The sequence below is a fragment of the Talpa occidentalis genome, unplaced genomic scaffold (genome assembly GCF_014898055.3).
Source record: "Talpa occidentalis isolate TD23 unplaced genomic scaffold, MPIMG_talOcc4v2.1 talOcc4.2, whole genome shotgun sequence".
In the NCBI taxonomy this organism is placed as follows: Eukaryota; Metazoa; Chordata; class Mammalia; order Eulipotyphla; family Talpidae; genus Talpa; species Talpa occidentalis.
The window spans coordinates 13395711-13410524 of NW_023602073.1; the positions used below are offsets into that span (position 1 = coordinate 13395711).

The window sequence follows — 14814 nt, forward strand, 5'->3', positions numbered from 1 at the left end:
TCCTGGGGAGGCCAGGTTAGCCTCTACATATCCTGCTTGACTTTGCTATAGAGTCAGCCAAGAGAGCTCAGCCCTGTGGCTCCAAAGAGCTGGTTCCTTGTGATGAGCTGACCTTGCTTCCTGCCGAACAGCTGCTAAGCCCACTCGCCTCAGGCTAATTCTCTCCATTTAGCCTAAGGAATTGTTAACATTTCTAAAAAAAAGAACCTAAGTCACCTCCCCATCTGCCTCAAGGTGCTTCCAATCAATTTGTAAATGTATAGTCTTGGCGCCCTTTTGGAAGAGAGCAGAAAATCCTCAATATATAATTTACGAAATTCCCTTCTCACTTCCATCCTGCAAAATAGGCTTACTTCTAGCACGCAATAATAAATCCGCATTTATATTTTAATCTGTATATACACACTCGCTATGCTTTCTAGTGTTCTCTGATTAGACTTCCTCATATGACTATTGTATTAAATTTTTATTATTTATTTATTTTATATATTTTTACATCATTTTTCATTTTTGCACAATGCATGCATTTTCCTTTTGGTTATAGTCCCCACACAGTTCCTCCCCCTTATTTTGACACCAATCCCTCCTCCTCTCCCCATCCTATAAGAGTGTCTCTGGTTTACAGCTGCCTGTTGATTTTGATTTTACCCACAGGACACAAACATTAATTCAAAAGGGCACCTGCACCCCTATGTTTATAAGCTGTACTATTTACAATAGCTAAGCTATGGAAACAAACCAAATGCCCAAACATAGATGACTGGACCAAGAAGATGTGGTCCATATACACCATGGAATATTACTCAGCAATCAAAAAAGATAAACTCATGCCATTTGCAGCAACATGGATGGCGCTGGAAGGGATCGTGCTTAGTGAAATAAGCCAGAAAGAAAAAGAAAAAAAAAAAAAACAGATGATCTCACTCATAGCAGGAATTTAGAAAACCTAAATAAGGGACCAGGAAAAAGACTAATTATAATAATGTGTCATTTTTTTAAAACCATCTAAGGTGCTTAGAAGAGTGTCTGCCTGTAGTTAAGTATCAAATTAACAATGTTTATTTTGTTCTTGCTGTTGTTTGTCATTTTTGTTACAAGCTGCTAATGGGCAGGGGTCCAAATCACTCACTCATGGTGCCAAATAGAGATCAATATTTAATAAGTTTCCTTTGATAATGGCTACTGATGAGAATAAGAATAAAGGAAGAAAAAAAACAAATAAAGTCTAAGTTTTGAATAAATTAAAGCAGGCAAAAATGATTTCCCTGGCAACCAAATTTCTGAATGTGTTTCTACCATCAAGACAAGCTTCCTTTTTATTATGACAATTTCCTGCTTTCAAATATTGAACACTAAACAGGAAATTAGTTTGAGGATGATGGTCTCCAGCCAAAGAGAGGAAAGCAATTTCTGTGGCAAGTAACCAGACACTCTTCCTAGGAAATTTTCTTCAGAAAATGGGCAAAATGAACATGGACCTTAAAATAATCTCAGTGGACATCAAAGTTTCACTCCTAGGAATGACAGGAAAAGTTGCTTTTTCTGGCCTGAATAATCAGAATCATCATCATGATTTTGTTTTATATGCTAACTACAGCTTGCCTTTGAGAAACACCAGGAAGGACCCAACACTGCAGTTGGCAAGTGGGCGTCCCCTTGGATGTGCTAGGGTCTCTTACCTGTACAGGAGCAGCAAGACAGGGGTGCAGAGCTTGGCAGGACAGCGCTGGTACATGCAGGGAGTTCAATGAAATCTCCAATGACGCTGCTGCTGCTGCTGCTTAAAACGTCACACTAATGTGATGTCCAAACCGTATCCAGGATTTCACAGGAAGACTTTAAACATTTCACAGATAATTGAAATGAGGGGCCCCACACTGTGGACTTCGGGGTAAAACTGACTCCTTCGCATGGTAGGCTGAATGGCGAGAACCTTTGGAAAAGCACAAAGACACCAAAAATTGTTGTGTGGGGGCAGCCCCTCCCCCAGGTGCTAGCGGAAGGGGCGTTCCCGCTGGCTATCCAGAGCATGGCCTTTGGGCAGTGCCCAGCAGCAGACCGTTGCTGGGGCGCTGCACAGAGGCTAGTGCCTCCAGTTATTGACGGCTGCATTGGTAGAATGGCCCAATGAGGTGGGAACAAAGTGAACCAATCCTGTTCATCAGCTCATTAGTTGATTATTAAGTGCCAGATGGACTGAATGTCCTAGTTGAGTCAATCAGTCAGTTCACATAACTGAAAATGGTCCAATCAGGCAGGCATCAATTGGGGAGGTGTAGGGAGCACCACTGAAAGAGGATTTAAGGCTGGGAAAGCATGGCTTGGGATTGCCAGAGCACCACTCTGTTCCTGGAGTCCTCAAAAGCAGCTTCCAAAGAGAAACCAAAGAGCTTTGCAGCCAGCTGGTAGGCTGCTACTGCCTAAGGGAGCACCAAATGCCCAGGCCTGGCGATTCAAAGAGCAATTTGTTGGTGGTCCTGTAGGCCAAGAACTCACGAAGAGCTGTGACGCTGTTTCCAATACCGCCTCTGGTGGCCACGGGACCAGCCAGCACTGCCCAGCACTGCTGATGGGTGACTGGTGCCTGTTTGCAAGCAGCTCCAGACCTTCCATGGCAGGACAGCACCATCTTGAACAAGCAGCCTTTTCTTTGCAACTTCTGAACACTGGACACTATCTGCGGTGATGCAGACACTAACTGTGGCCTTAGAAACTCTTTGTTGGGGTTGTTTGTTAAATAAGCCCCACTGTGGCTGTTCCCTGAGCCTGAATAGTCTTGCAGTTGTGCACGCTGGTGAAAGCCCATAGTGACCTGTCCTCTATTGGCCATAGTCATTGGATGGGTATAGCACCCCTATAGCCCCGTTCCAGTCCCACATTTACATAATAATTATATAATTGCAATATCATATTTTTTTTTCTGTCTGACATATTGCATTTAGCATAATGTCCTCAAGGTCCAGCCATGTTGTCACAAATGGTAGGATATCCTCATTTCTCATGGGTGAATAATGGTTAGACAGACCGATAGACTGTTAGATGCTGCTGCATGGAATGTCTGAATATCCATTGTTGAATGTGGCCAATTCTTGAAGTTCCCTATTACTGTATTGTTATTTCTCCTTCAATATGTAAATATCTGCTGCATATATTTAGGTGCTTCAATGTTAGGTATTTATAATTGTTGTAAGTTATAGTGATTAATCCTTTATAAAATGAAAGACAGAAATAGTAAACTAGATGATGCTGAAGAAAGATTTGGGGGATTGAATAAAGATATGAACTGATCACCCATAGGCGAGCATAAAGATACAAATGGGTAAAAATATGACATGAAGATTGAGATTAGGGGGCCTCCCCTGGTGGTGCAGTGGTTGAGTGCTGGGCTGCAAAGCTGCCCACAGCCTCTGCAGCTCTGGTTCCATCCCTGGCCCCCGGAGAGGGTCCCACAAGGCGAGGCAGACCTCTCCTGCCATGCCCGCTGCTCCCCTCAGCAATGTATTTCGTCAGTCTGCCTGTTCTGTTCCCCACTCTGTCTCTGGTGAATCCCCTCACCCTCCCGTGCTTCTGACTGTACCCAGTGCTTGTATAAATAAAGAAATCTTAAAAAAAAAAAAAAGATTGAGATTTGGGAAAAGAATTAAAGGTCCAATACATATTTAAGAGGAGCTTGAAAAGCAGAGAAAAAAATAGTATGGAATTAAATAGTAAACTTGAGAATTTTCCACAAATCCTTTGAGAATTTTGCAAAATTAGAAAGGAGAGAAAGGAGATCAAAGATGGCCATTACCAAAACAAGATAGTAGAATTAATTCAAAATTTGTGTGAGTAAATTCTGTTTCTAAAAGACAAAGACTCACAGATTGGATTTTTTAAATCCAGCTATATGCAATTTACAAGAAATACACATAATGGCAAAGATGCAGACGAAAGGATGAGATAGAGTCAAACGAATGTTAAACAAAAAGAATGACCACAGTAGTAATTGACATTCAGAGAAAGAACGCAGCCATTAATAAGGCTGAATGTATACTAGTGTCCAGCCCTTACAAATGCAGATTGCTTCTGGTTTGCCTCTTTAATGGGTATTGAAAAAAATATATATGGCAAATCAATAGCTTCATGTCACATACCAAAAAGTGTACTAATCTTTTCTAATAAAGATACTGTACCAGACACAAGCTTTTGTAATTGGGACTATCACTTTATTAATGAGTGATAGTATATTATTGTCACCATGTAAAGTAGCCAGACTAGTAAGTTAAATGGGAATCAAGTGTGGTCTGCCATTCATGCATCCTTTAAATTTTTCAGAATAGCACTAGATCTGCCATTCCCTCAATGTATGATATTTATTTTCTTGGCCTAGAGGGGAAGTTTCAAGGATTTCATTTGGCCTCTCCTACTATAATAGTTCTTATTCTGCAGTTCATAAGAACCAGTGTGATGGTTAAGAATAGCCACATAATTATATATTTGGAAAGGAGGGAAGGACGCAGTAGACTATTGTGATACAGATGTTGGCCAGGACTCCGTTCATTATCTGACTCCCTATGTCTCTACCCTAGTGGAGGAGACAGTGTCACTTTGGGTCCCCAAGTATCAGTGACAACTTAGAATCTATATCCAACATACTCAGAAAAATATGAAAAACAAGCAAACAAGCAAACAAAACAAGTGTTACAGAATAAAACTGACATCAGGTTCTGATACATTTTTTTAAAAGATTTATTTATTTATTTATACAAGAACCAGTTACAGGCCAGATGCATGGGAGGGTGAGAGGATTCACCAGAGACAGAGTGGGGAACAGAACAGGCAGACTGATGAAATACACTGCTGAGGGGAGCAGCGGGCAAGACAGGAGAGGTCTGCAGCGCCATGTGGGACCCTTGCTGCCCGGCTGGGATCGAACCAGCGCTGCAGAGACTGCGGACAACTTCACAGCGCTGCACTCAACCACCTGGGCCAACAGGGGAGGCCCTGATACATTTTTTAAAGTACAAAAAAACAAACTACAAAGAAATATTACTGTATTTTATTACACTATTTCAAAAATTCTCTAACTTGATATCATTCTTAGAAAGGTAAAAGGTAAACCATAAGCTGGCAGAGATATTTATAAATTATATAACCACAGCTAAAGTTACAAATAAAATATCAAGAAGCTCTTTAAAACAATAACAAAAAAATCAGAAACCTAGTAGGAAAAAAAGAGATAAGCATGTAAATCAATGAAATGCCTATTAAAATACAATGAACTAACATTTCTAAGCTTCCATTCTAAAAAATTAATAAAATAACTGGTTGGACATAGAGTGAAGGAGTTATGATAATTGAAAAAATGACTCCCAGGTTTCTTGGATGTCCAAAGTAGGCTACATAGGAATAGAAATATGTTTTCGGGCCTCCCCAGTGGCACAGCGGTTGAGCGCTCGGTTGCGAAGCTGCCCGCAGCCTCTGCGGCGCCGGTTCGATCCCCGGCTGCTCCCCGGCCACCGGAGGAGGGTCCCACATGGCGTGCAGACCTCTCCTGCCGCCCGCTGCTCCCCTCAGCAGTGTACTTCGGTCCTTCTGCCTGCTCTGCTCCCCGCTCTGGCTCTGGTGAATTCTCTCACCCTCCCGCGCTTCTGACTGTACCCAGTGCATGTATAAACAAAACAAACAAATAAATAAATAAATAAAAACATGCCTCTGTAAAAAAAAAAAAAAAAAAGAAATATGTTTTCAAGAAAATGGGACATTTGACTTTGAAATAATTATGGAATATCCAGCTGAGTTGTGAAACCAGAACTAGGACTTCCTGCCTAGAAATACAGATTGGGGAGTCACAGATCTGTTGTTGGTATCATGATTTAGTATTTAAGATGGCTCAGGAAGATGGCATGTTTGAAAGAAAAAGATCTACTAGCAATTCCACTTGTGATTATTTACAAGAATATAAAACACAAATTTGAAGGGATATCTGTACCTCTGTGTTCACTGCAGCATTATTCACAATAGCCAAGACATAGAATTAACTTAAATTCCCATAACAGATGAATGAATTAGGGTGTATATACCCAATGGGATACTATTCAAGCTATAAAAATAGATGAAATTGAGTCATTTGTGACAATATCAGAGGCACCAATGAAAACAGTTTTGAAGCTCAACCTTACTATTGGTCAGGTTGGACACACTGAGCAGTTCAACCAACATCAATCAATTAACTGGGATTGTAAATAGGTCATATGATTGGAGTTCCCATGGGTGCCAATCAAAGTAAAATGGACCAATCAGATTTGAAAGGCAGGCACCTTCAAGAGGCTCCAGTAAGCTCTTCATCAGTCATGCAGATTCATCCCCACTCTCTCCTGGGAAGACCTTTGTATAGCTGTAGCAGCTTCCTGTCCTCTGGCAACATTTCTTCACAGACCCCAACTCTGCCTCCTGCATCCAGCATCACCTGCTGAATGACAGAAACCATTGGCTCCATGCTAGGTGTTTCTCAAAGAGCTGCATGCTGTTGGCTTTACGCTCAGCATGTCTAACAGCTATAACACAGATCCCTGCTTCTGACACATCCAGCACCTACCCCTGGTGCTCTATTACCTTTGGTGCTGACTGGTTCAGTGTCCAGTAATGGCCAGACCAGGCTTCAGATTACTGCTGTGTAATCCGTTTGATGACTGCTGTGGTGCCACCTATGAAGAGAACTTTGGAAGTTCTTCAGCCTTCAAGATCTTTGCATCTGATCTCTGCATCAAATTTCCCATTCTCTCTCTCTCTCTCTCTCCCCCCACCTTTGTAAATAAACTCTGATGTTGAACTCCTAGCTTGAGTCATGTCCTACAACTGCAGTTCTAAACACATGGGTGAGAACCCCCCCAACTGTGACATTTTACCTCCCCATCTTGGCAAGGATTCCACAACATGGCTGAAACTTGAAGTGACTATGCTAAGTGAATAACTCAGAAAGAAAACGACAAATTCCCTATGATTTTACTACATGGAATATAAATGAGCAAACACAACAGAAAGAAACTCCTAGATTCTGGTTAGCAGAGGTGAAGAGGAAAGATGAGAGGAAAGGGTAGAGGGGGTCAAATGGATAGTGGTGAATGGTACTAGAAATTTGGGGGTAGGTACATTCATTTATCGAGGTATGAAGCTGTACACCTGAAACTTACACAGTATTGATAAACCAAAGGTACATCAATAAAAAAAAAGGACAGAAAAGAGACAGTTCTCTTTATCCAAAAAGAACAAATACAGTGAAACCAAGGGGAATTGCCTGATTGGGTTTCCAACTTAATGTTTAGTTATTTTTGCATTTTAAAATCATTTTTGTTATTACTAAACCAATAACTTTGTTAAATCAATCTAAAGAGAACTCCAGGACATTGCTGCATCCTTGGTATCTTTCATGGAAGACTGAGTAGGTGCAGGCATTTGAGTAATCTGTACAGTGATGAAGGACCCATTAAAGGGAGCAAAGACACTTGGAAACCTGCAGAAAAGCTATATATTTATTTTCACAAATAAGGGATGTAGGGCCTCCCCTGGGGGTGCAGCAGCTGAGCGCTGGGCTGAGAAGCTGCCCCCAGCCTCTGCAGCACTGGTTCGATCCCCGGCCGCTGGCAAGGGTCCCACATGGCGCACAGACCTCTCCTGCCATGCCCGCTGCTCCGCTCAGCAGTGTATTTCGTCAGTCTGCCTGCTCTGTTCTTCGCTCTGGCTCTGGTGAATTCTCTCACCCTCCCGTGCTACTGACTGTACCCAGTGCTTATATAAATAAATCTTAAAAAAATAATAATAATAAGGGGTGTATAAGGAATGCATGCTAGTCAATTTACAATGCCTTGTAGAAGTTACCAATCATGGTGGTGGGAAATTCTACTGTCAGTTAGCCATGTAGCCCAAAGAGATTTGATTTTGGCAATCTAGACACCTCCTTTGTTGCTCAGTTTGCTTTTCCACTTCGTGAATACCAAAGATGCACAGGACAACTACACAAGAGCTACATTAATGTGTTCTCAGTTGCCCAAATCACACATATTTTGTTACTACATATCAAGAAGGCAATGTACTATGCTAAACTGCCTTTCTTTCTTTCCCAAACATGGCGGGGGGGGAAATAAGATAATAATACTTTAATTCAATAGAAAGAAAGCAGTGAATATTCCATAAATGGAAGCAGGAATTTAACGTATCTCTTAGTAAAATTACCGGGTTATTCCTACAGCTTTATCTACCCAAAATGCATGCAATGTATGCAATTTATTTCCTGTTTTTAAAGATATAATTTATACCAACAAAAATTCTGCATCTGTGTTTTTCCATTTCATAAAAAGGAAACTAATAATATCTTAAAATGTACCTGAATTTGTATCAACTGAACAGTATGTATGTGAAGCTATAAAAAATTTTCTTTGACCAGGACAAAGACTAATTATAATAAAGTAAAAATCTTTACAAGATTAATATCTATATGAAACAAAAACAGATTTGCCTTTTAATGAGCTGAATTTCTACATGGTTTAAATAAAGTTTCTATTACCTTAGTGAAAAATGTCACACAAAATATTAATACATGAAGCATTAGCAACACATCATAAATAAACCATTCAAGCACATTTTAATTATATAAAATGCAGATCTATTTTCTCAAAAGATACAGTAATCTTATATTTTAGAGGGAGCAATGATACAGAAGTAAAAACCTAAACACTCATAACTTAATCAAAACCGCAAATAATTTTTCTTACAGAGAGAAGTTATAAGCATAAATCATATAAAAATGATGTGCTCAATTTTTTACTTACAACATCAATAATCATCCATTATCATTGTACATATTGAAGATTTAAGGCATAAGAAAAAACATTGAAGCAAAAATAATATCAATAGGTTTTCTCTAAACTTCTAAAATTAATTATAGACTTTCTTCTTCCCACCTGCCATGACCATTTGTGACAATACCTCAAACACTCAAACTACATGGTTTACACAGATGAAACTATAGAGAATTCATTTGGTCCCATTCATAGTGTAAAGCTAAGTCATAAAGCCAAGTCTCAGGTTAATGGAGCTCTGTTAAGAGACCTAATATTATAAACCATTTATGTTCATCCAGATTTTCTTTAAGTCTTTCCTAATTCCTCATATTTAAGGCATGCTACTTCTCTTCAAAACCATTATTTTTCTTCCTCATCTACATTCCCCATCTCATTTAGACTTCATGGTAGGATATAAGACAAGCTTCACATGGTAAGAAAAAAAAACCAAACCCATCTAGACAGCAGGATGTTTTCTGAAAAGCAAAAACCTTATAGAATTTATAAAAAGGATACTTCATACACAGAACCATATGTGCTCATTGCCTTAGAAAAAGAGATTAAACTTTAAAAATGGTTCTACTGAGGAAGGTATTGCATTCATAAAAGGAAGTTAAAAAAACTCCTGCACGTAACTTGAACTAATACACCAATAGGCCAGTCTTTTGCTCAAATTGTAGTGAATCTGGCTACTTGATATCAAAAAGAGTCCTCTATGTAGTCATGCAATTCATACACATACATTCACAAGCAGAGAATGTGCCAGAGCCTGTGTTGGTATAAAATATTCTATACCTACAATATATGGTACTTACGGTTGGTGACAATGAACTAAAGGATTGCACTGTTGTCACTTCAGGAAAACAAGGTTATATATATTCTATCTATATAGACAATATAAGATTTTATATATGTAATCTATATAGAGAGCATATATAGTCTATAAAAATATGTTAGGATATATATTATATATATATTCACTCCTAAAATAAATTTTTCATTATAATGTTCGTACTTTTCTTATTTTAAGGAGAATTTTAAGTCTCAACATCTTCAGGAACCAGCTTTTAAAGCACCATGATATACGTCATTTTCCATGTGATTTTATTTTAAAAGAGCATCTCTTTTCCATGTGATTTTATGCATTGCTTCTCTCAAAAGAGCCAAGAGTCTTATTCTATTAATAATGCTGTGCCTGAAGAGGTCTTTTCAGTGTTTTAAAGTGGATAAGTGCATTAGAATCAGTACTTGAATATGTATATATATATGTGTGTGTATCTATAGATTCTATTTTTGCTCAGATTGGCAACAGTTCAGATGTGATGTTTTCTGTGTAGCAGCTAATCTTTTTTTAAACTTTGCTTTTGCTACTTCCTGAGCACAAAGTGAAAGTATAGAGCTGATTGTTTAAGACAGTCAGTTAACAAGATAAAGAAGTCTTCCAGTCATGCTCTGGACATGATTTTAAATAAACAGACGTTTCCTGGATGAATGGACTTTATCCTTTGTGTAGAAGGTTACTTAGTGAAACTGTTGAGGGTGTTGGTTTATGAGTTATAAGCTGGAAGAATTAGCATGAATAATGTCATATTAGTATGGTTTAACCATCATGAGAGGTATCTGTCTCTAAGCAACATATACGTGGGGTAGTTCTGTCTTTACAGACCAGAGCAGGAACACAAATAGTATTTTTAAAAATGCTTTGCTAAAAAAAAAATAAAAGTCCTCCTGTGGTCATAGAGAAAAATAGTGAGTAAAAATGATCCGATAGCCATCATATCAAGTTTGGTAACTAGAAGTCCACGGACTCTCATTGGTTATTTTAACAGAAGCTAAGCCAAGTAAAACATCCTAAGCATGAAAATGGCTTTAGCTAAAATCTTTATTTGTTGTGCAAAATTCCTATTTTCCAATCCAATTAATATACCAGCTATTTACTAATGTCTTAGAGTCCATTTGTTTCAGAAAGTAGTTCCACAAAATGCAAGGTACTTTATATACATACATATATATATATATATCTCAGTTCTTTATGATGTTGTATATATATATATCTGAAAGAAAGTGTGCTATTGGTTGCACCACATAAAAAAGTTACATGAGTATTTCATAGCACTCTCTCTCTAGAAAACAATTCTGAATCCTAACCAAGATTTCTTCTCACTCATAAAAATCGTCTCCAAATCAGCTAGACTCATTTAATTTGTGAAGTTAGTCTACACCATGAAGAAAATGTCCACATTGGGGGCATAAATTTACTTTCATCATTTATGTTAGAGACATCTCCCAAATGTGGTTCACAATTTTAGTCCCCTTTGACTGATTTCTTCCCTGGTTAGACAACATAATCCATTCATTTTTTTACCCCAGTAATAAATGTTTTCAAAGTGCTTTAAGGTGATTAGATGTCATTCCCTCCAGTTAGATTACAATTATATCTTGCCAACAGGTGGTAAAATACGCAGGGACAAGAGAAACTGATAATCTCCATGTTTCAAATTCTTTGCTCTAGTTGTCACCTATCACCCTCCTGGCATATATTTAACTTTTTTATTCATGTAAAATAGCATTGAGCTTCATTAAGATGACCTCTTTTAAAAGTTCGTAAAGACCTACATTTTGTAATATAATGAAGAAAAAGAGCAAAAGGCAAGATAAAATACCTTTATTAAAGTAAGAAGAGAGGGAATTTTTTTTCATTCAAGGAAAGAGAAAGAATCACCTGTTTAGTTAGTTGTAATTTCTTATATCTAATTTCGTATTATTATAAGCTGCTTAAAATCATTAATCCCTAGGCTGGCAATAGCTTGGAAATTTAACATTAAAATACCAGGTGGTCTGTCTCCCTTACAACATAAGACAGTTGTTTAGACCCTACAGTGCTTTCTATTATCCCATTTGGGAAAAACAAATAATATAACCCAAGTAGAAAAAAGCACGATCTAGATTTTGTACTAAAATATAGTACCCTATTTATAATTTGTCCTCCCAGATAAATATGCCATTACACCATTATTTCTTTCCAATACTGTTACATTATAGTCTCTGCTTGGACTTCCTATTTGTGGAATATATTGAAATAGCTGTTGGGGAAAGCACATCTGTTTTCTATAATTTTATTATTAAGTGTTTCATATAACTACTTTGATTCCAAATGCTTGATTACGAAACCTGGAGGGAGGAAATTATTTGAAATTATGATTAACAATGAATTTTATGAAAGTACAGAAGTTAAAATTTCAAATATATAACTTCTACATAATCAACAAAATAGTCTATGAGAAAAATATATTATTTCTATATTTAAGAACTGTATCATCTCTTAAAACTGTATCATCTCTTAAAATTTCAAAAAGCAAACAAACAGTTACAATTGTGTTTTCCCTATATACACCTAGCAAGGTAATTATGAGTTAATTTAATCAGTTCACAAATTCATAATCAGGAACAGGTTTCATTATGGCAATTTTAAAACTTATTTCAATAACTCTTTATCAGATGGATTGTAAATTATATTGAAAGGAATCTGCTCAAAAGTCTAAACATAACCTGCCATGAAAACAAGGCAAAAAGCAAGTAAAACTGAGCAGTGACAAACTCAACATACAGCCTAATTTTTTCTTTCTATTACACTACCTGTTTGGTAAAAAGAAAAACTGGAGATAATTCAATTTTTGGAATAGTCAGTACTGAGTTCTCTAATATAACAGCACAAGGGAAAAGAAAGGGATATTGTTGATAAAGGTAAAATGGATTGGTGAAAATCCACAGGACACCAGACTTGCAAACCCTCCAACCAGGCTCAATAATGACATTGGCTGTTTCCTTGTGACACTTTCCTCAGTGAGTGTCACCAAAGCCATAAGAAGAAGCTCCAAAGCACTTGACAGACAATATCAATCACCAGTACAGTGAGTGGATGCTTCCTCTTTCCAAAATGAATAACTTGTGCTGTCTTTTTAATTTGTTTAAGGTAGAGTTTGATAAGAAGGAAGACAGAAAGGATTGTCAACAAGTCCTGGAAACATTTCAAACTCTTGCCATCTCCAAATTATCTCTGAAACTAAGATGCAAAATTTTATTCAAGAGTTTATTGCTTTAAAAAAAATAGTACATGCTTTCCTATCATCATGTCTTTAAAATCCTATGCTTTCTTCGATAAGTTCTTTTAAATAAACTGCCATTTAATTCATGTCTAGAGTTATAAGAAAGGATATAATAGGAACGATCCTATTATTTTTCATCCTTTACAAAGAGAAGTAGCCAACTGGCTCCCAGTGCAAATTCCCCTCCTTGCCTCTTACTTAATTTTTCTAAATTACACTTTAAAACATATCCCACAACAAGCAGTCTCCTTTAGTAGCTATTCAGAATTACCTAGTCTTTCCATTAAGGCCTCTAATTTTACAATTCAATAGGTAGTGTCACCCCATTGTCACATTATGTTTAGCAGTAACTATATACTTAATATTCAAGTATTATAGCCCTTCATTTTTCTTATCATCAATATACGCTCTCTTTAAAAATCATCTATGCTACAACGCAGAGTCCTTGTTTTGTTCGTTGTTATCATTTTCTTGGGGGCTGGTGATTTTCACTTCTGGTCTTGGTGGTCTTTGAGAGTCTGAATCAGCCTGGAGGAAAATGGATCAAAACAAAGATATTAAGCTCTTTCGCTTACAAAGGCAACCAAAATTTAATCATATCAATATTCCACTAGAGACTGTTTCTTGGGTTCCCTTTGATTTGCACTCCATCGATACCCAGTGGACGCACGTTTCTTAGTGCTTTAGTTGTACATAAGCCTATCCTGGGACCATAATCCACTGTGCGCTTTCAAGGCCACAGACTCACTTTTTGAGCTGCGGGCTTTATTATCCTTGATTTTTTTTTCAAACTTATTTACCACTGAGCATTTCTTTTCAACCGCTTATTTATACTTTCCATTTTAGCATTTTCAGACAAAAGGGAAGAGACACATGCAGTCAAGTCACATTAACCCATCCCATAACAGATGCTCTCCTGTTTGTTTTTGACTCGAATTCACAATTTTTTTGTGTGTGATTTGATACCAACTACCACCATGTATCACTTAGCTAAGAGCAGGACAAAAAATCAAAGCACAGAGGCAGCATTTCTCCAACAGAGATAATTGTCCCTGTCCCCTGGGACTTCTCATATGTTATTAATATACTGTCTCATTTACAATTTGTCTTGCCCCACTTGACTGAAAACTATGGGAGATTTGAATTAGCTGTTTTTCAAATTCTGTTCCACGGCCCCCACAAAGTCCACAGGGTGAGAAGCAACAGGACTAGCTCTAGGTCTCCCCCTACTGGCCACAATTTATGCTCTAAAAATGAAACATGTAGAGATAGGTCGATAGGTAGGTAGGTAGGTAGGTAGGTAGGCAGGCAGGCAGGCAGGCAGTTAGACAGACAGACAGACAGACAGATAGACAGATAGATAGATAATTACTAGGACTATTATTTCACATGGTTTTGTCATAAAATGTCTGACATAGTATTTTGAATACAGTACAAACTCATTAAATGTCTGCTGGTCATTGTGCATTTGTTATATAATTCCTGCTGTCTTCCTACAATCATGTTACATTTTGCCCAAGGACTGTTATAAGGAGCAAAATGTTACATGGAAAACTGTGTTTTTATAAGGAAAGGGCCCTTTTGCAAAAGGTAACTTAATATCTCATCTATTACTCATATAGATCTGGTTTTTCATCTATTTGGCACCTGTAAAGTGTACCTATTCTATTACTTTGGGGAAATGGAAATAAAACATATTATCATTATAAGAGAGGTGAGCTGAAGAAAAGAAAATATCTCTTCTAGGTAACTGTTCTATTTTAGGATTTATACCATCTTTAAAATCCTGAACTAGTCCCATATTGAGCACCTGTTTACTTGGATTCCCAAGAATTTAGATTGTCCTCAATAGACTGCATGAACATCTGTACTTCAAAGCACATAACCTT

General features: G+C 37.6%; 1 protein-coding gene across 2 annotated transcripts in view; it reads right to left on the minus strand.

The window, feature by feature from the left end:
- Positions 1-8611: 8611 nt before the first annotated feature.
- Positions 8612-14814, minus strand: part of DCDC2 (doublecortin domain containing 2) — a 166632-nt gene continuing 160429 nt past the window's right edge. For both annotated transcript variants that reach the window (XM_037518927.2, XM_054698346.1), the window contains one exon: positions 8612-13453. In XM_037518927.2, coding sequence (XP_037374824.1) covers positions 13355-13453 — 99 coding nt within the window. In that variant the 3' untranslated portion in view covers positions 8612-13354. The remainder of the gene's footprint in view (positions 13454-14814) is intronic.